Here is a 21,284-nt window from a genome sequence, read left to right as displayed (position 1 = left end):
TCAAAACAACTTGTACATTAACAGATGCTTTATTTGGATTGTATAGGTATTAGTCAAAGCAGAATGGTCAAGTGCAAGGGTATAGATATACATGCTTTGCGTGACTGTGGTTCAATCACACGACTACTAAATACAATAATATTCTTGTATCCCTCTATCTTGTGACCCCTCGGATTTTATGTAGTCAGTCCAGAGTAGAAAATTTATTTATTTAGTATTAGAAGTGGCCAAATGATACAAGGAAGCAAGCTTATACAGCATAAGCCCCAAAAAAAAACATAACCATTTCATCAATACATCCCTCTAATAATTTTACTAATTCTTCCTTAAATTTATCACTACCACAATACCAGGAAAGTTATTCCAATAATTAATTACTCTCTGGCTGAAAGCAAATTTTCACACATTTATCCTGCAACCATTATTTTTCAATATAAGTTTATGTCCTCTTGTCTGAGAAAGAATAGGGATACCATTAATATTTAGTTTACTCAATCCATTTAAAGACTTAAACCCTTCAATCAGGTCTCCTTGCAGGTGCCTAGTTTCCAGATGTTGAAATTTGCAGAACTGAAGTCCTCCATAGTAAGAGTACCCTTTTGTGTCAGACTAATCTTGTTACTCTTATCTGTACCCATCCAAACAGATCCATATCTTGAATAAAATGAGGCTTCCTGACCTGTCCCTCAAGATGTGGCCTAACCACTGCCTTATACAATAGAATAATCACCTCCTTGTCCTTTCTAGCAAAATTCCCATATACTATTGACAGAAACCAATGGGATTTCAATATTAGCATTTTGACATGAAGTTTTCTGAGCATGACAGACAGGTCACTTGAAGATAAACAGGGATAAACAACCATATTTATCCATATGGATAAATGCTTACATATGGATAAACATGAAACAAAAACCAATAATTATTAGGAAATACAAAAGACTATTTAGCAACTTTCAAAATTTGCTAGCCTTATGAAGTGAAATGACCCTGGAAAATGTAAATTTGTATATGTACTCTCCAGAACCAACACAAGCAAAATGTAAATTAAGAATGCACTCTGGAAAGAGTTAAATATATAATAACTGAAGAGGGTTTAATCTTACTTGGGATTTTACTGTGAAGGAAATTAAGGATATATTTTTTAATTTGTAAAAGTATATATAATTCTAAAAGCTAACTGAAAGTATGGGTGCTACAGACCATACAATAGCCACGGCTAGAATATGAGCAAGTACATATATCAGAAGAATTACTTAATTCTTAGTAAAGAATATTTATGCTCTTTCTATCTATTCATTTATCTACTCTCTTATTCTATTGGTCTTTGCTTTGCTTGAAGACATGTAAATCTTTAGTATGGAAGTATTTTTAAGATGTAATACAGCAATTGTACCACTCTGTGCTAAACAAAACAGTTTTTTAACATGAACATTTTCCTTGCAATGCACAGGAGTTTATTATAAGTATGCCATGGTTTTTATTTCATGTAAGAAAATGAGTTATTAGCAAAAGCAATAATAGTTTACTGATTATAAAACAATAAGGGTATTTCATAGCAGCTGATTGAAATACAGAATGTCACAGCCAACTTGTTATTTCCTGAAGAAAGAGAATATATATGATCCATTGTACAACTTATAAAATTTCATTAAAGTTCTTCAAAAACATTTTAGTATTAGTATTAGTATTAGTAACGGCCGCATGGTGCAAGAAAGCCTATGGCTTATGCTGCACCAGCCAAAAAAAAAAAAAAAAATCCGAACAAAACAATGATAAAAACAAAAAAAAAATAAATAAATAACTAAATAATAATAATTAATAAATAAAAAAAAAAAAATAGAATATAAATAAAATTAAACCTATCATCCTATGCGCTTCCCTTACCCGAAAGTACTATCCAGATGACCTTTGAATTTCCCCAAACTGTCGGCCTCTACCACCCATGAAGGCAACTTATTCCAGTAATTTATAACTTGCTGGCTAAAATAAAACTTCCTGCAGTCCAATCTAAACATTTCCCCCCGTAACTTGAATTTATGTCCCCTAGTTCTAGCATCATTTATAATCTTGAAAATTTTGTCCTCATTCATTTTACTGATGCCTCTCAGAGCCTTAAACACCTCGATCAAATCTCCTCTAAGGTGTCTAGTTCCCAAACTCTGCAACCCACATATTCGAAGTCTTTCTTCATAAGGACGCCCTTTTGCCGATCTCACCAGGCGAGTTACCCTTCTTTGTACCCTTTCAAGAAGCTCGATGTCTTTCTTTTACTTACAAGTCTTGCTTTTCAGACATGTCTGTATTAAGCTGAAGTAATGTATATGTGTCTGTAAACTTTTTTTATGACAATCCTAAACACAAAAGGTATTAGAAGCTATAGTACTTAGTACTGCACATGGGTTGAAGATTGAGAATATAGAAAATATGTGCTGGCATTCAACTTGAAGTTTTAGAGATTGTAGTGTTCTAGTAATAAGTGTTTGGACTGGTATGGAAGAGAGTGGGGAAATTAAAGATGCCAATTCTGAAGAACAGTGCCCATAAAAGTATCTACAGAATTCAAAGGAATTTAAATTTAAAGAAATTATGCAGCAGAAACAGAACATCTATGAGACAGACAGTGCAGAGACTTTATAAGAGATGATTTATTAATTAACCTGACTGCCCTCCTTTGAATGGAGCCTAGAAGCCCGAGAGAGGATTTTGGGCACCACTCCAGACATAAGAATAATATTCCATGGTAGGGTGAATTTGAGACTTGTACAAGTGAGTAGTCACTTAGAAGAAAAGTAATGCTAAGAGCAAAAAAGAAAATCCAGTTTTTTGGTGCAGAAAAAGCAATATTTGTGATGTGCTTATTGCCAAAAGATAAAAGAGGAAAAGATTAGGAGAAAAAACTGAACTTTGGGAACTCCAGCATTAGTGGAACTGTTAAAAGACAGAGAGCTATCTACCATCACCAGCAGCAAATGTTCAGATAGGAAACTGGATACACCCAATTGCAAAAGACAGTTGCCAATCCATAAGACAGAAGCCTGTTTTGAAAACCTTTACACCAAACACAGTCAAAAGTCTTATAAATGTAAGAGCAACTGCTTGAGTTTCACCAAACATTTCCATTGACTTTGTCCAAAGATGGCTAAATAATCCAATATATCACCAGTTTATCAATACTGATGGAATCCAAAATGGCAATCACTGATCAAATGGAAGGTGCTGCATCCATATCAAATGGAGGAATGATACCCCCCCCCCATATTTGGATAAGCTATAATATTAATCAATTTCCTTGCAAAAGGAAATTCATCAATTTCTGATTGTTTCTAATTGTTTTTAATGATTTCTTTATTGACACAATTAATGCAACCTGATGATTATGCTTAACTTTATTAATTGTGCAATGTAGCTGCCATCAACAATCTATAATTATTTGCACTACATCTTAAAAATGTTTTATTTTTTAGTTGTAACTTACATAAACATACATTCTAATTCTTGTTAAAATGTGTTTTCTTCTGTGAGATGTTTCATGCTTCCCAGTTTCTTCCAGCTTAACTCTATTAAAAACTTTCTGGTTTCTCATTTTTAAGTTAGCAGATTGGTATTGGTCTGAACTCCAGAGTTATGTTACTTTTCGTCCCTTCCTCCATGCAATTTAAGAAATTTCTTTTGGGACTATATTTAGATTTGGGACTATAATTAGATTGTTTCTAATTGTTTTTAATGATTTCTTTATTGACACAATTAATGCAACCTGATGATTATGCTTAACTTTATTAATTGTGCAATGTAGCTGCCATCAACAATCTATAATTATTTGCACTACATCTTAAAAATGTTTTATTTTTTAGCTGTAACTTACATAAACATATATTCTAATTCTTGTTAAAATGTGTTTTCTTCTGTGAGATGTTTCATGCTTCCCAGTTTCTTCCGGCTTAACTCTATTAAAAACTTTCTGGCTTCTCATTTTTAAGTTAGCAGATTGGTATAGGTCTGAACTCCAGAGCAATGTTACTTTTCGTCTCTTCCTCCATGCAATTTAAGAAATTTCTTTTGGGACTATAACAATCATCACTGACAAAATCCAGCATCCTTTCCATTTTGAGATTACCCCTTTAAAACAGTCAGATCTGTAGACTAAACCAGCGTTATTCAACCGGTGGTACGCAGGAGCTCCCTGGGGGGTATGCGAGAGATTAACAAGAAACAAAAATATTTTGGAACAATTGAAATGTATTTTTTACTTAACCATATTCTGTAGTAATTACACTATTGCCATTATTAAGCTAAGTGACGATTCATCAGACTTGATGATTTATCTGATTTTTTACTTAAGCGTGTTTTGTATCATTGTATATACACTACTGTGATTTAAGTGAGGATTCCTCCGAAGTGCTACATTGAAGTGCCAAGTACGACAAAATCTGATTATATGCACATTACATTTTTGGATTAATTAAATATGATTAAAAATTCTGACATTCTGATTGAGATGTTAAATTTATTTAAGATGATACAAAGGCCTGACAGCCTTTGTATCATCTGAAAACATAGACATACCTAGTCTCCAGATGCTGCAATTTCAGAACTGAAGCCTTTCTTGGTAAGATTACTCTTTTTGTTACATTGAGCAATCTCATTGCCCTTCTCTGCACCCATTCCAAAAGACCTATATCTTTCCTAAAATGAGAACTCCAGACCTATATGCAGTACTCAAGATGCAGCCTAATCACCTATTTATTGAAGCTAGAAATAGGGTATCATTGACAAAAAGCGTATCATGTAATGTATCATTTGACAAAAAGTGTATCACAGTGTATCATTTGACAAAAAGTGTATCATAGTGTATCGTTGACAAAATTGAGAAATAACGTATCATTGACAAAACCCCATGAGCTGTCTTGGCTACCTGTCTGCACTAGTCAGAGAAATTCATATCTGACTGCACAATTACCCAGAGGTCTTTTTCATTTTCCACTACCCTGAGTGTAGTACCACACAGTTGTTACAATAATCAGACATTACTGCTCCCCATATGTAGTAAATTAAATTTCTCAATGTTAAAATTCAATTGTCATTTCACGGCAAAACTGCTTAATTTTTTAATTTTTCGAGATCTTGTTGCAGTAGATTACCTTGACAACCTTTAGGAATCATCTGAAAACACAGACATAAAGCCTGCCTGATCAGTGGTGAGCTATGAATATTTTAACAATGTGCTCTCAGTTCAGTTTTTCTGACTTTCTACCGAGTAAATTTGATCGGTAATGGAAGTGACGTCATCTGCAGCTTCCACTAGAGGCGCTTCCCACGCTCACACTACTAGTAGTGTGATTAGAGCGCCTGACAAATTTTTCGTGACCGGTATGATATCTCGAGTCACGGGTGGATTTAGGGGGGGGTCAAATGCAGCTTATTACCCCCTTAACCATGCATATAAGTGAATGTGTAAAACGTTCCTAGGTCTACCTAAAAAAAAAAAAAACTTAAAAACCTGGTCGTCATGCCTCGCCTTCCGATGATAACTGGATAACACAGTGTCTGGAGTTCGAACTTTTTAGAATTTTTGAATAGTATGGCGTCACAATCATGCTTCCTGAAGTTACTACTGCAGTAAGTATGATTGCAACAATACAAATATTTGTAAACAATTTCTTTTTTTGTCTCGCATTTTTGTTCATTCCATTGTTAGGTGCCCCTAACAGCTGCGTATGTCGCTTCAACTACAAGATCGGTACATCAATTGGTGCTATTTTACAGAGATATTTAGATATGTTGCACTTGCAAGTATACATCTCTTACTTTAGTTATCATAAATTCATTGCATCTTGTCTTCCAGAAATTATGAAAATCTGTGAATGATCAATAAAATATTTACAATAAAAGAGCTCTTTTATTTCGTATTCAATATATACAAAACAAAATACCTAAAAGAAATGCAAAGGTGTTTCACATAAACAATCTACACCACGTGCTTGTCACATGCGCAACTTTTTTTATTTCTTTTTTTTTAACAACTAGGGAAATATAATGGATACATTTTTTTCATGATAAAATTTTAATATTGTGAATAAAAAATAACATGAAATATTTCCCATATCACAAATAACATAAAAACTATCACAAAGCGTTCCACAATATAAAAACAAATATTACATAAAAAACAAACTTTCTAGAAAAAGTACAAAAAAACACAGATTACATGAAAAAAAAAATTATTTCACAAATATTCAAGAAAAATTTATTATAAAAATTGCCATATACAATTTACTTCTTTATTAATATTTGTTGTTGATCTTCTGCTTTGCTCAATAGCAGAGCGATGATTACAGAGGAATGATTTGACGTAACGATCCGGATCAAATTGAATCAATGGTTTTCCATTTAGATGTATGGTCCTGCAACATGTTTAATTGTCACAATATTATTCATTACACTGAGGGCTCACTAAGCTTCAGCACTGCTAATTGCAATGGTTTCAAAGATATTTCTGGCTTTCTTAATTGAAAAAGGAATTTCACTCGATTTTAAAGATAAACTCTCTTCGACAAAATCTCTAAAATCATTAATTTTTATATTTTATCAGAAAATTTAAATTTCTTATTCAGTTTTCACCGTCTTATAACCGAGATTAAAGTTCTTTCACATTCCACGATTTCGGGTAGCATATGTTTAAAATTTCTTTCAATGGTATCACTATTTTCTTGATTTCATTTAAAATCACGCTATTGCATTAAAAACTTAACCTTTAAGGATAAAACAATGCATTTAATAACTTGTCACAAGGTAATTTTTTTACTTTCGATTTTGATTCCTTCAAATTCTTTCAACTTCAACATGCTCTCAATTTTAGCTTCATAATTTCCTTCAGAATTTTTCAAATTAGCAATAGCATTGATAGTTCAATTAATAAATTTATATGATTTTACCACTGTGATTCTGTAAAGCTTCTGAAAGGTAAGAGAGCTCCTGCAAGGATGTCGATCATAGTGCTAAATGGTTAAGAAATTCCAAATTTAAAAGTTGATTTAATAATCCAGAATATTTAACTTCTGATTCAAAATGTTTGCACAAAGCGGGAAAATTCCTCCAACCCACAATTGCAGTCCGCAAGCTACAAGCTGCTCATCGTGGCCGAACACACAACCGATCTTTATAGTCTCCACATCAAGTTCTTTAGCAATCATCCTTAATTCGTGCTAGCTTTTTGGAGATTGGTGATAATTTTTTTTTTCATTACTGCCTGTATTGTATACCATTATATTTTAGAACATTTTCTACACAGCAAAAGGCTCGACAAATTTTTAAAATCTGTCAACATTTCACCTTCATAAAGTTTATATAATATCTTAGTTGGCTCAATCCCCCCCTCCCGCCTATACATTGCTACTCTCACTAGGCAAGCATCACTTACTTCTCCGAAAAACGTATGCCTGTTTGTCGAAGTAAAGGGGAACCACAACACAGGTTGACCAGAGGCTATAATCCATATCAAGAATCTTCTTAATCGTCTGACTGGCTATGGAAAGCATAGGCACATGATGCAAGAAAGCAATTATGAAGCATCAGCCAAAAAAAAAAAAAAAAAAAAAAAACGACCGCCAATTTCACCCCTCCATTCATTCCAAATACCTGTCCAGTTCAGCCTTAAATTTATTTAGGCTATCAACTTCAACAACAAAAGATGGAAGTCTGTTCCACCAACCAACTACCCGTTGGCTAAAGGCGAACTTCCGCACATCTTCCTACAACTGTCTTTCTTCAATTTGAATTTATGCCCTTCCAGGTGATTATTCTGAGCAAGAGGAAGAATCCCATCAGCACTGAGCATGCTCAAACCATTCAAGTCTTTATACACCTCAAATAGATCACCCTGCAGGTGCCTAGTCTCAAGACACTGTAATCTGCAAAACTTAAGCCTTTCTTCGTAAGAGCAACCCTTCATTCCATTCATTAATCTTGTTGCCCTTCTCTGTACTCGTTCCAACAGCTCTACATCCTTCTTAAAATGAGGCCTCCAGACCTGTATACAGTACTCAAGGTGTGGCCTGACCAATGTCTTATACAAGGAGATAATCACCTCCTTATCCCTGCTAAAAAAATTTCTGTATATTATGGACAAGACACCATAAGCTAATTTTGCAAACTCTCTGACTGCTCAGAAAACTTCATATCTGTCTGCACAATTATCCCCAGGTCTTTCATTCCCTACCACTGTTAGTGTAGTACCACAGAGTTGATACGTTACTCTGGGGTTACTGCTTCCCACATGTAGTACTTTACATTTGTCAATGTTAAACTTCATTTGTCACCTCTCAGCCCATCTGCTCAAATTTTCTAGATCCTGTTACAGCAGTGTACTGTCATTAGTGTCCTTAACAACCCTGCCAACATTTGTATCATCTGCAAACTTGAACATTAAGCTTGATATACCATCATCAATATCATTTATAAATACAAAAAACAACAATAGACCCAACACTGAACCCTGAGGGACTCCACTAATAACATTAGTCCGCAATGAGCAGTGTTCATTGATTACCACTCTCTGTCTTCTCCCACTCAACCATCCCTTTATCCATAACAGCAATTTGCCTCCAGTGCTACACTACTCCAATTTGTGCAGCAGTCTTCTATGTGCAACAGTATCAAAAGCCTTTCTAAGATCCAAATATATGATATCAAAGTTATTCCCTGCATCCAGTTCTTTTTTGACCACATCATAGTATCCAATCAAATTGGTCAGGTAAGACTTTCCCTTAACAGAACCATGCTGTGTCCAAGCTATAACTGAAGTCTTGTCTAGATGGTCCTGCAGTGCTTCTTTAACCTCCATTAATTTTCCTGGAACACAAGTTAAACTAACAGGTATATAATTACTTGGGTTGCCCTTAGATACTCATTTGTGAATTGGGATCACATTTGCACATCTCCAGTCCATGGGTACCTCCCCTGAGTCCAAGGAAGCTCTCATAATTTTGGATAAGGGTTTGCTTACTTCCTTTGCTGACTCCTTTAACAAAACTGGATAGATCCCATCCATCCCGGGTGCCTTTTTTATGTTTATCTTCAACTTTCCTCTCAGTTATTACAAAATCATCTAGCTCGCTGCCAGAGTTTAATTCACCTCTGGCATTCCCCTCCCACAACTCCTCATGTGTGAATGTAGATACAAAATACTCATTTAGTTTGTTAGCCACCTGAGCAGGATCATCAATAGTTGAACCATCAATATCCAGTGGACCAATCTGATTCACCTCTTTCCTTCTAGAGTTTACATAGGTAACGAACTCTTTACTGTTCTTCTTTGCATCCTCTGCAAAGGATTTCTCATAATCTGCCTTTGCCTGCATAATCTCCTTTGTGACTTGGTTACAGACCAGCTTATATCTATCATAGGCTTCCGTGTCACCCATTAATTTATATGTATCCCATGCATTTTTCTTCTCTGCCATATGTCTCATTAGTTCATCTGACATCCATTTAGGCCTAAACTTCGAATAATATTTCTTAGTTGGTATGTAAATCCTAGTAGTTTCCAAGGTAAATTCTTTAAATGCCTCCCATTTTGAATTTGCTGTTGGTAACATCATCAGTTGGTCCCACAGTATAGAATTTAAAAACTGTCTGAGACCTCCGTAGTCACCTTTACAAAAGCAAAAGCCCTTCCCTTTAGCCTTGATGGTAGTTACATCTTAAAGTAATTCCCACATCAGTACATTGTGATTACTGCCACCTATCAGTTCCTTTATCTGCAGATTCTTAATGCATGAAGAATCACTACTGATAATCAGATCAAGAGTATTACTCCCTCTAGTTGCTTCCCGAACATGCTGATGTAGAAAACAATCATCCAATAAATCCACAAAAGCCATGCTAGCGTGTGAGTGACCAACCCACAAATTCCAGTCAATATCCGGGAAATTAAAATCCACCATTATAAGACTGTCTGATTTACTGGTTTGTTTTGTTTTTAGTTTTTAGGAGCATTAGCAACTAAGGCCATATTGCTCCGAGATATGCGGTGGTCATTCCCTGACCTTTCCGCATCCTCCGTATTTGGTGGTGACGGGCTCGAACCCCGGTCTAATCAAGAAGCGTGTGCTACGCACTACTGCTCCTTCCCACCTGGCTACGGAGGCGCCTCTGATTTACTGGCCCACTCTATATCTCTGTACAGTTTCTTATTATACTCATCAGAGTCATTAGGCCTATAACACACTCCTACTCTCAATTTTGAAATCCCAATGCTTATGTCACACCAAACTGACTTGACACTGCACTGTCCAGCGATGTTGACTGGCTTCACTTCCTTGAATTTTATGTGACTCTTAATTAATAGCATAACCCCTCCTCCCTTCCTATCCTGTCTATCCTTTTTTGTAGACATTGTACTCGACAAATTCCAATTCTGTATTCCTTATATCTGTGTGACACCACGTCTCTGATATTCCAACAATATCTGCCTTTGATGTTATTGGAAACACCTCAAATTCATCAAATTTATTTACCAAACTCCTAGCATTGGTGTACATGCCAGTATACATGCACCTGTTCCTATTCTTTACTACTCTAACACGACCCATGTGTTTACTTGTACTGCAATGACTCCCAGTATTCCAGTAATTTATATTATTTAACTCCCAGCAGTCTCTGAAATACCTTGCATCTTGTTTTCTAGGCTGCTGCTCATTCCAATAGAATCAGTGCAAGAATCACTTTCACCTCTGCCAGTGGCTACTATTAATCTATTAGTCCTTGTATCTCCCCAAGCTAGCAGTTTTCTGACCCACCTAACACTGCCTTGATAGCATCAGCAAATATTCTTGCGCCCTTGCTATTTAAGTGTATCCCATTCCTGTAAAAGCAATCTCTCCTGTTAGGAAGTACAGACCAGGCTGAAAAAAATTCTTCCCCTTGAGCCTTGTACAATGTTTCCAGGGCCGAATTGATCGACAAGGCTCTCATCGTATGCTCCTTCCTATTGTGTCTGGGCAGAATTGCAGACACATTCAAATTCGGCCCTAATTCATGGCTTTTTTTCAACAGTGATCTATACTTGTTAAGTAATTCCACCGGTCTCCTACTCTTAATATCATTAGTTCCAACAGGTACAACAGTATCACCTTTTGTGCACTTAAAAGATGATATCCGCTGTACATCGTCATGAACCTTTGCCCCTTCCTGACATACCCTGGTCCTGTTCCACCTATCCTTTTTACATACCATGTTCCCCATTTCCCTGACAATAGAGTTACCAACAACTACTAGTTCCTGTGGGACCAGCGCATTCTGCCTTGGGGGTTGCCACTTTGTTGTGTGATGATCAAGTGCAAGATCTGGCCTTGATGTGGGCAGCTGAGAGCTTGATGGGCCCCTCAATTTAGATCCTTTGAGGGCATCCACCCTGTCCTTCAAGCTCTCATAACAATGCTGAGTTGTTGCCTGATTTCCTTACATTGTGCACACAAAAAGACATTCCCTTTGGCAATATCGTGTCCCGTACGTGATTGCTCCACAAACATCAAGCAAGCAGTGCATTTTAAAAGGCTGTGATTCAGAGGGCAACTGCCCCCCCTCAGTTCTTCCCTGAGCTACAGCACTCCCATTAGCTTTAGCCGTTTGCTTCGCTGCTCTGGTCTGAGTCATGATTTCGATTCAATTTCAATAAAATTTCCATTTCAGTACAAAATTATAACCCTAAACTTATATCCCAATGCAGTTATAACATTATATATCTATATATATTTTTTTCAGTGTCGATTATTATCTCCGAGTTACGTTATATAACTTCCATATCAAGTTATGTATTAATAATGTTATATTTGTAAAATCTAAGTCGTTATATGTTTATTAATAATGTTATATTTGTAAAATCTAAGTCGTTATTTAGTTAAAAAGTACAATTTAATTGACAATGAAGTTTAACAAGATTGATAAATTTTACTGATTAATTGATAATATTATATACTATACTATACTATACTATACTATACTAAGCTAATGCTGTCTAGTACGGGATATAACGTTGTGTCGTATAACAATGGCGGCAAGTTACAAACAGTAAATCTATGGACACTTAAGTATTAATTAACTTCCAAAATCTCGCTGTCTCAATTCGGAATAAACCAAGGATATTGACTAGGTCTATAAACTACTTATAGAAAATAATTTAATATAACAATTAGTCAATAAAGCAGCTAAATATAGCTAAAAGCTTACCGTTCGCCGGATCTGCAAAACTTGTAAAACACGTGGATTGGAGACCCTTACCGATACTAAGTAATAACCTACAAAATCTCTATCTAAGTTATAATAAGAGACCCTTACCGATACTAAGTAATAACCTACAAAATCTCTATCTAAGTTATAATTTAAACTAAGTATCGTAACCAGGAATATAAAGCTACTCTAGAAAATAAGTTAATATACCAATTTAAGCTAATAAAACAGAAAAAACTTCTCTATTTTCTGGAGCTGTAAAAACTTCACCTGCACAAGGCTACTCTCATTCCCAACCAAGCATATTGACTAGCGCGACTTCTCAGTATATGACTGCAGAGGTTTTAAAGACACCACTAACATTGTGAAATGGTAATCCCTTTCACCCTTAATTACCACTTTCTAATTACCTAAATTGCCTAAAGGCGAGAGGTGAAAACAATGCATACACAGTTGTCTCTCCTAATCCGTTTGTTACATGGAAATTTTCTTCGTTCAACAGAAACTATTTAAATTTAATTGCCAAGGGGAATCAAAAAAATTCACTATAAAAAAGTTCGTTAAACAGAGGTACGACTGTAATTAAATCAAAAATGAAACAATTTTAAAATACATAACCGATTGATTCGCCATTAAAATGCTGGGAATGGGGTCTGGCTTGCCCCACTGTGATTTCGGCTCTGGATACTCAATAATTGCATTCAGGATTTCATTTGTAAAATAAATGATTGTTTCAACAATGGGCTCACAAATTTTCAAAAAAAAAATAACAATGGGCTCTCATGAGCCCATTATAGCTCACCACTGTGCCTGATATACATTCATGGATATCAGCATTAGTAATAGCAAATGATGCAAGAAAGCAAGCTTATACGGCATCAGTCAAAAAAAAAAAAAAAAAAAAAAACACAATTCCCATTACCTCCAATAGTTTGCATAGTTCTTTGTTGAACTGATTTATAACTTCCATCACAACATAAGGAAGTTTGTTCCAACAATTAACCATCTGATCCAATAAAGGCACTATTCCATACATCTGTTCTGCAAAATCCTTCCACAATTTTAATTTATGCTGCCCCCCCCCTCAGGTCTTAGTCTGAAGCCTTCTTTAGTAAGAACACCCCTTTGTTCCACTCATCAACCTTGTAGCCCTTTTCTGTACTCATTCCAGCAGCTCTACATCCTTCCTAAAATGAGGCCTCCTGACATGTATACAGTACTCAGGATGCAGCCTGACCATTGTCTGGGCAGAATTGCAGGCACTTTCAAATTTAACCCTAACTCACAACTTGTTTTCAACATTGCCCTGTTAATTAAGTCTGCAGATCTCCTACTCTTAATGTCATCAGTGCTAACGTGTACAACAATATCACCTTTTGTGTCCTTAAAAGATGATATCTGCTCTAGCTCATCAACTTTTGCCCCTGTACACATATCCTGGTCCCATTCCTGTATCTCTTTTTGCACAATATATTTCCCATTTCCCTGACAATATGGTCACCAACAACAACTAGCTCCTGTGGGATCAGTGCGTTCTGCTTTGGGGGGCTTTCGCTGTGTTGCCTGAAAATCAAGTGTAAGCTCTGGCATTGATGTGGGCAGCTGACAGTTTGATGGGCCTCCAAATTTAAATTCTTCGAGAGCATCCACCCTGTAAAATCATACAATGTTGTTGTTATTAAAGGTACCATTTATACTAAGGCATGAATGACCACTGGGTCAGAGGGGTTTACCATTATTAATAAATCATTAATAAATATAGAAAACAACAGCCCAGTACTGAACCTTGGGGGGGGGGGGACTTCACTAATTACATTAGTTGATGAAGAGCAGTGTCCATTAAAACCACTCTCTGTATTCTCACACTCGACCATTCATTTATACATAGCAGTAACCTACTCTTAATAATGCCACACTGCGCCAATTTATATAGCAGACCCTTTTTTTTTTTTTCATGCAACAGTATCAAAAGATTTCCTGAAATCCATGTACATGATAAGAATTATTTTTTGCATCCAGTTACTTTGTTTCAGCATCACAATATCCAATCAGGTTGGTCAGACAAGATTTCCCCTTTACAAATCTATGATGTGACTGCAGTATAATTGCGTTCCTTTCTAGATGGTCATTCATTACTTCTTTAACCAGTGACTCCTGTGTTTTCCTGAAACACGAGTCAAATTAACAATTACTTAGTTCTTCCTTTGTTTGCTATATGGACTAGAGATGTGCAAATTTATCTACCTTGCTGCCTCCCTTAATATAATTAGAAAGACATTTTCTCTTCCACTTTCCTCTCAGCTGTCACAAAATCATTTAGCTCCCTGTTACAGTTTGATAAACTCCTGTTTTAGGGAAGGAGATGTTTGATAAACATCCCCTTCCCTAAAAAATTCTTCATATGTGAATGTAGATGCAAAATACCTATTCAGTTTGTCAGCAACCTGAGAAGGGTCATTAACATCAAGTTGACCAATGTGATTCAACCCCTTCTTTCACCTGTTAATATAAGTAAAGAAGTCTTTGCTGCTTTTCTTTGCTGGAGATGTCTTGTAACATGCCTTAGCTTGCCAACCTCCTTGTTACTTGATTTCAGTTTATATCTACCACAGTCTTCTGTATCACCTGATCATTTATATGCATCCCATGCATTTTTCTGCTCTACTACAAGTCTTACAAGTTTATCTAACATTTACATCTAAGCCTTGAACAGTATTTCTTAGTATGAAAAGTCTAGTAGCTTCTACAATTACTATCCTGAATGCTTGTCATTTAGAATGTGCTGTTGGTAATATCATTGGCTGATCTCACTGTATAGAATTTAAAAACTGTCTGAGACTACTTTAGTCACTTTCATGAAGGAAAAGCCCTTCCCTTTACCCCTGACAATATTTATGTCTTTAAGTAAATCCATTATATTCCACAGCTGACAACATCTGACTTTCAAAAAGCTGGAGATCAGGTAAGTTTTTAGGCCAAAACAGACAAAAAAAAAAAAAAATACCAGGAGATTTCTTTCATTATAAAAGAAGTTATTTGCAAAAATCAGGAGAAAAATCGAAGACTTTTGGAATTAAAACAAGAGGATTTTTTTTTTTAATGTCCACACTGCAACAGAAATTAAACTTCACTGACTAAATACACATTTCATATTAAAATAGAGACAGGTTTGTTTACCAGTACAGTATGCCTTTAAACATTAAATTACCTAGGATTTTTCTTTCTGTGGGCAACTGTTTGGATTTTCTGTTAGACAGCAACTGACTTTGACTACTTCAAAAAAAATACACTTGAAGACTTTGCCCTCATTAGAAATATTGAGTCAAAGTTTTGTTCTTAGCAGTAACCCTATTAGCTATCGAAGACTTTGCAGCCAAGAACATTTCTAAAGCTTCACCAGAAAGAGAAGATCTGAACAGTTTGTTTTTCTCACTTGGCTGAATACTCTCTCTCTCTCTCTCTCTCTCTCTCTCTCTCTCTCTCTCTCTCTCTCTCTCTCTCTCTCTCTCTCACACACACACACACACACACAAGCAGCACTGCTATAAGAAACTGTTAAAATGCTACACATGACTTGTGATAATTTGTTATATTTAAAGATTTCTTGTGCACTTGTCAGTTCTCCAACCAAGGACTACTGTACATCAATTCTTTCTTCTTTCATAATAGCATCTGGTAGATTCCCACAACAAAACTCACAGAATTGATATTACAAAACATTTACTGCTGATGCAATAAATGTTTTGCAATATCAGTTCTGTGAGTTTTGTCTATTTTTTTTCATTTATTTTTTTTAATTATCTTTAATGATGCTGCTAAGAAGTACAAAAAACTTTTACTTCTTGGCAAGAAACTTGGAAATGAAAGAAATCATCTTCATCAACATAGAAGTGCAAGTTTCTCGTACTTGGCAAAAAAACTTGGAAGTACAAGAAGTCATCTTCATCAATTCAAAAGTATAAGAAGAAACTTGTACTTCCAAGTTGATGAAATTTGTGCTACCTTTATAAGAACACCATTTTTCAATGGAAACTTATACACCAAGTAGTCACATGCAGAAAATAAAGTACTTCCTCCCTGAACAAAAGAACAGAATCTTCTCCTCTTGTTTTAAACTCTCCATGACCTTAGCAGAATAAATCCCTATGACTAAGTCAGAATCATCCTTCTGGTTTAGTCTGCCATGGTAATCAACTCCCAAAATTGAAGATTTAAAAACTGTTGGTATAATAAATTTTCACATAACATTCTTCAACTTCATTCATAAGGGCCTCATTCATAAGAGCCTCAGTACACGAATGTGAGGTATGTTAGATTGAAAAATGGATTTTGAATTTATGGATAGATGTTTGGACTTTCAAGTATTAGCATAACATTTAAAAGAAACAAGCAAATGGTTTAATTCACACCAGAAAAGAGGAATGTGAACAGACTTTCTGCATGAGTGAGGATAATATACTCAGAATTATCAGCTTGCTTGGCCTATTTAGGATTGATTTCGCTAGAAGTTTCTGATTCTTTCTTTCTGATTCAGATGATTGTGATTCAAAAGTTTCCTTTCTTGGGGAATTCAATCTGTCTTTTTTTTTCAAAACTTTTGGATCATGAACTGGATATAAAAACAAGTCAGTGCCACTCACTACTGGTCAATTGTACTTTTCAATCTGATAACGCTGTAAAATGCTCATAGGGCTTTTCTAACCACTTCTAACCTCTTCTTATTTTCACCATTGTTCATCCGCTTCCACAGGACTAGATGAAACTGAATGAATATTTGAATGAGAATCTAGAGTAACTGTTAGTTAAAACATAGAGATCACAAATCACTCTAAATTATTACATGGGATAAGTTTTTAAATATATTATTGATATGCTAATGGATATTAAAAACTAAGCAATGTGTTATGTTTAATAAAAAGTCAAGAATAAAGATTTGTCAGCAATTCAAAGGAATAATAAATTATTATTCTTACCTGATAATTTTGTCTTCACTTGTTTGAAGAACTGAAGGTGCTGTATGCAACCACTTCATGTCAGTGACCTGTAAAATAACTTCACAAGTGAGTAAGTTAATTCAAAAATTTAATTGCAACAAAGGGTACATTCAACAGTTTAATATGTTACTAAATGCTAATTATTGAAGGTGAAATAGTTATATCACATTATAGAAGTAACATTGATATAATTTTATTTCTCGCAATGTCACTTTTAGGATGAAATTAAAATCAGTTATCTTAAGCCGACTGGGCTAGCCGGGTGGGTAAAGTGCCTGCCTGGCAACCCAAAGGTTGCGGGTTCAAATCCTGCCTCGGGCTTGGATCAAAGTACTGCAAAAACCTTGGGAGGTGCATTATGGCCACAGAAGCCGATGCGCCAACAACTACCAAAAAAAAAAAAAAAGTTATCTTAATTAAGGTTATGGAAACACTGCTATCCTTTTGAAAATTTCCTTCAAGGTTTTTGGCCTTAACCAGGAGGAAAGCACATGCATGTGTCTCAAGACCCTGCAGAAATTTCAGCAATTCTGTTCTTTTTAAAACTACTCCATCCACACAGCTGAAACTCCCAACAGTTTCAAACAAAAGTGTTTACCTTGATTTCTCTACTGAAAATTCCAGAAATTTCTGTTAGTTATTGTACAAAAGGTAAAAACAGAAAATTAAGTATGAAATGCTACCAAGCCATTTCAGAGTTTAATCATGGGAATTTCCCTCACTAAGGCTTGCTTCTGAAAAGAGTTACCTACCTCATTTGCTAGATCTTTCCAGCAGTATGTAATGTAAGATATATGCAAGCTTACTGTAACTGTAGATAATTCACTCAGTTAAGGGAGCAGCTGCATTTCCTCTAAGTGTTTACAATGGGAATAGAAAAGAAATAGATTGTTTTCTTTGCACACAAAGAAAAAAAGGAACATGCACTCTTTGCAATGAACTATTTTTTTTGAAAAACAGTACATTTTATATATTCTTTCTTTAGTATGAATTGCATCCACTACTAAAATTTTTGTTACCGTCCTGAATAAGGTAAATGTTGGAAGTGATCACAGAATGGTAAGATGTACAATTGATATAGATGTAGGAAAGGAAAGGAAAAAACTGACTCGAGTAAATAATACAAAGGTCTTTGAAATAACAGAGGAGGAGAAAAAGCAGTATGTACTGGAACTTAAGAACAAGTTTGAGCTTCTGCAGACTGCTGAGGACCAAGATATTGACGAGGAATATTACAACTTTTTGAAAGTGATAAAGCCCAAGAAACCTATAGGGAAACAGAAATCCAAACAAGAAAAAATTAGTTAAGAAACACTTGTCATGATGAACCAAAGACGACAAATGAAGAGCAAGAAAAACACTGACAGGGAGAAAATTGAGTATACTGAGTTATGCAAAGCCATTAGAAAGAGACTCAGAGAGGACATAAGAAGATTTAACACAAGAAAAGTAGAACAAGCATTAAGGGAAAACAAAGGATTTAAATCAGCAGCCATGAGCAGTAATACAGAAAGACAAATGATACTGAAACTGAAGAATAGCGATGGTGTACTTATAAACAGCAGAGAAGGCATAATTCAAATAGCAGAAGACTACTATAGAGAATTATACAAGGAGCGAGGGAATGATACCAGCAGTGGGGAACATGGATTGCAAAGTAGCAACACATACGACATACCCGATATTCTTCCTGATGAGATAGAACATGCATTGAAGAAAATGAAGAATCGGAAAGCCCCGGGGGAAGATGAAGTTACTGTAGAGTTGTTAAAATTGGGAGGAAGGGACATAACACAAAAACTGGCAAGGCTCTTCACAAAGTGCATTCGAAAAGGTGTGACACCTAAGCAGTGGAATAATGCAATCATAGTTTTGCTGCATAAGAAAGGAGATAAATCAGAAATTGGAAATTATAGACCAATTAGCTTGTTATCCCATATCTACAAGTTGTTCACAAGGGTCATTACTAACAGATTAGAAAGAATACTTGATGAGAATCAACCGAAAGAGCAAGCTGGCTTTAGGACAGGATTCTCGACTATGGATCACCTTCACGTAATATCACAGCTAATGGAGAAAGCAAATGAATATAAAACACCATTATGCCTAGCATTTGTGGATTATGAAAAGGCATTTGACTCCATACAGCATAAGGCAATGTTTCGGGCACTGGAAAGACAAGGCATAGATACTCCATATATTATGATTTTGAAGAAAATATATGCGAGTGCTACATCCTTTATTAGACTAGACAAAGACAGTAGCAAATTTAAAATCGAGAAAGGAGTTCGAAAAGGAGACACAATATCTCCGAAGCTGTTTACTGCTGCCCTTGAGGAAGCTTTCAGAAGATTAGACTGGTCGCAGAAAGGAGTCAATGTGAACGGAGAGTACCTAAACCATTTACGATTTGCAGATGACATTGTGGTCATAAGCCACGATCCCAAAGAATTAGAGGAAAATCTTAATCAGTTATGCACAGTTAGTAAGGATTTTGGACTAAAGATGAATATGGCTAAAACAAAAGTAATGATGAACAAGTATGCCACGGAAAGGGAAATAATGATTGAAGGAGCAGTAATTGAAAAGGTGGAGTCATATACTTATCTGGGACAAGTTATTAGCTGTAATAATGATAAATGGCTGGAAGTCAAGAGAAGAATAAATTTTGGATGGATAGCATTCAGGAAATATAGTCACGTACTGAAGAGCAATATCCCAGTTTGTCTGAAACGTAAAATAATGAACCAATGTATACTCCCCACCATGACTTATGGAAGTGAAACTTGGGCACTCACCAAAAGAATGGAAGAGACGCTAAGAACTACACAGCGAAGAATGGAACGAATTATATTGGGAATCAGACTGTTAGATAAGAAGAGAAACACATGGATTAGGCAGCAAACTCAAGTAAAGGACATTCTTATCAAAACTAAAGAACTAAAATGGTCTTGGGCAGGACACATAGCTCGAAGACATGATGCCAGATGGACTAAGAAAATAACAGAATGGTACCCAAGAGGAGCTAGAAGAAAACCTGGAAGACAAAGGCGGAGATGGATAGATGAAATTCATGAGTTTTTGAGTAGTAAATGGATGGCCAGTGCTCAAAACAGAAGGAACTGGAAAGTTGCTGGAGAGGCCTTCATCCTGCAGTGGATTGAAAATGGCTGATGATGATGACTAAAATTTCAAAAACATTCTATTAACACTGCATTATAAATTAGCATTACCATCGACATATGATGCAAGAAAGCAAGCTTATACAGCATCAGCCAAAAAAAAAAAAAAACCCTTTCCCTTTCACCCATCCAGTCACTCCAAAAGTTTGTCCACTTCTTCCGTGAACTTATTTAAGCTATCAACTTCCACAATACCAGATGGAAGCATGTTCTAGCAATCAACCATCCACTAGCTAAAGGCAAATTTATGCACATCTATTCTATAACTGCTTTTCCTCAATTTTAATTTATGTCCCCTATGGTTTGTATTCTGAGCAAGAAGGAGAATCCCATCAGCACCGAGCCTGCTCAAACTATTCAAGGCTTAAACGCCTCAGTCAGATCATCTCGCAGGTGCCTACTCTCCAGACACTGCAATTTGCAGAACTTAAGTCCTCTGTAAGAGCAACCCTTTATTTCATTCACCAATCCCATTGCCCTTCTCTGTACTCACTAAAGCAACTCTACTTCTTCCTAAAATGAGGCCTCCAGACCTGTACACAGTACTCAAGGTGTGGTCTGGCTATTGCCTTATACAAGGGGATAATCACCTCCTTATCCCTGCTAGCAAAATTCCTGTATATCATTGACAAGACTCCCATGAGCTGCTCTGGCAGCATGTCTGCACTACTCAGAATACATCATATCTGACTGCACAATTATCCCAGGTCTTTTTCATTCTCCACTACCCTGAGTGTAGTACCACACAATTGGTACGTTTCTCTGGGATTACTGCTACTGATATGCAGTACTTTGCATTTGTCAATGTTAAACTTCAGTTGCCACTTTTCAGCCCATCTGCCCAACTTTTCCAGATCCTGTTGCAGCAGCATACTGTCAT

General features: G+C 35.8%; 1 protein-coding gene across 1 annotated transcript in view; it reads right to left on the bottom strand.

Annotated features, from left to right (window-relative positions):
* Positions 1-21,284, bottom strand: part of LOC150089537 (WD repeat-containing protein 31-like) — a 235,966-nt gene that overhangs the window by 97,525 nt on the left and 117,157 nt on the right. Inside the window, exon 7 of the mRNA XM_090368655.1 lies at positions 17,202-17,269. Within this exon, the coding sequence (XP_090224781.1) occupies positions 17,202-17,269 (68 nt within the window). The remainder of the gene's footprint in view (positions 1-17,201; positions 17,270-21,284) is intronic.

Source organism: Mastigoproctus giganteus, chromosome 2, assembly GCF_048544385.1.
Source record: "Mastigoproctus giganteus isolate SK-2022 chromosome 2, ASM4854438v1, whole genome shotgun sequence".
NCBI lineage: Eukaryota > Metazoa > Arthropoda > Arachnida > Uropygi > Thelyphonidae > Mastigoproctus > Mastigoproctus giganteus.
The sequence above is the reverse complement of the archived record's forward strand: the minus strand, read 5'-3'. Positions and strand labels throughout refer to the sequence as shown.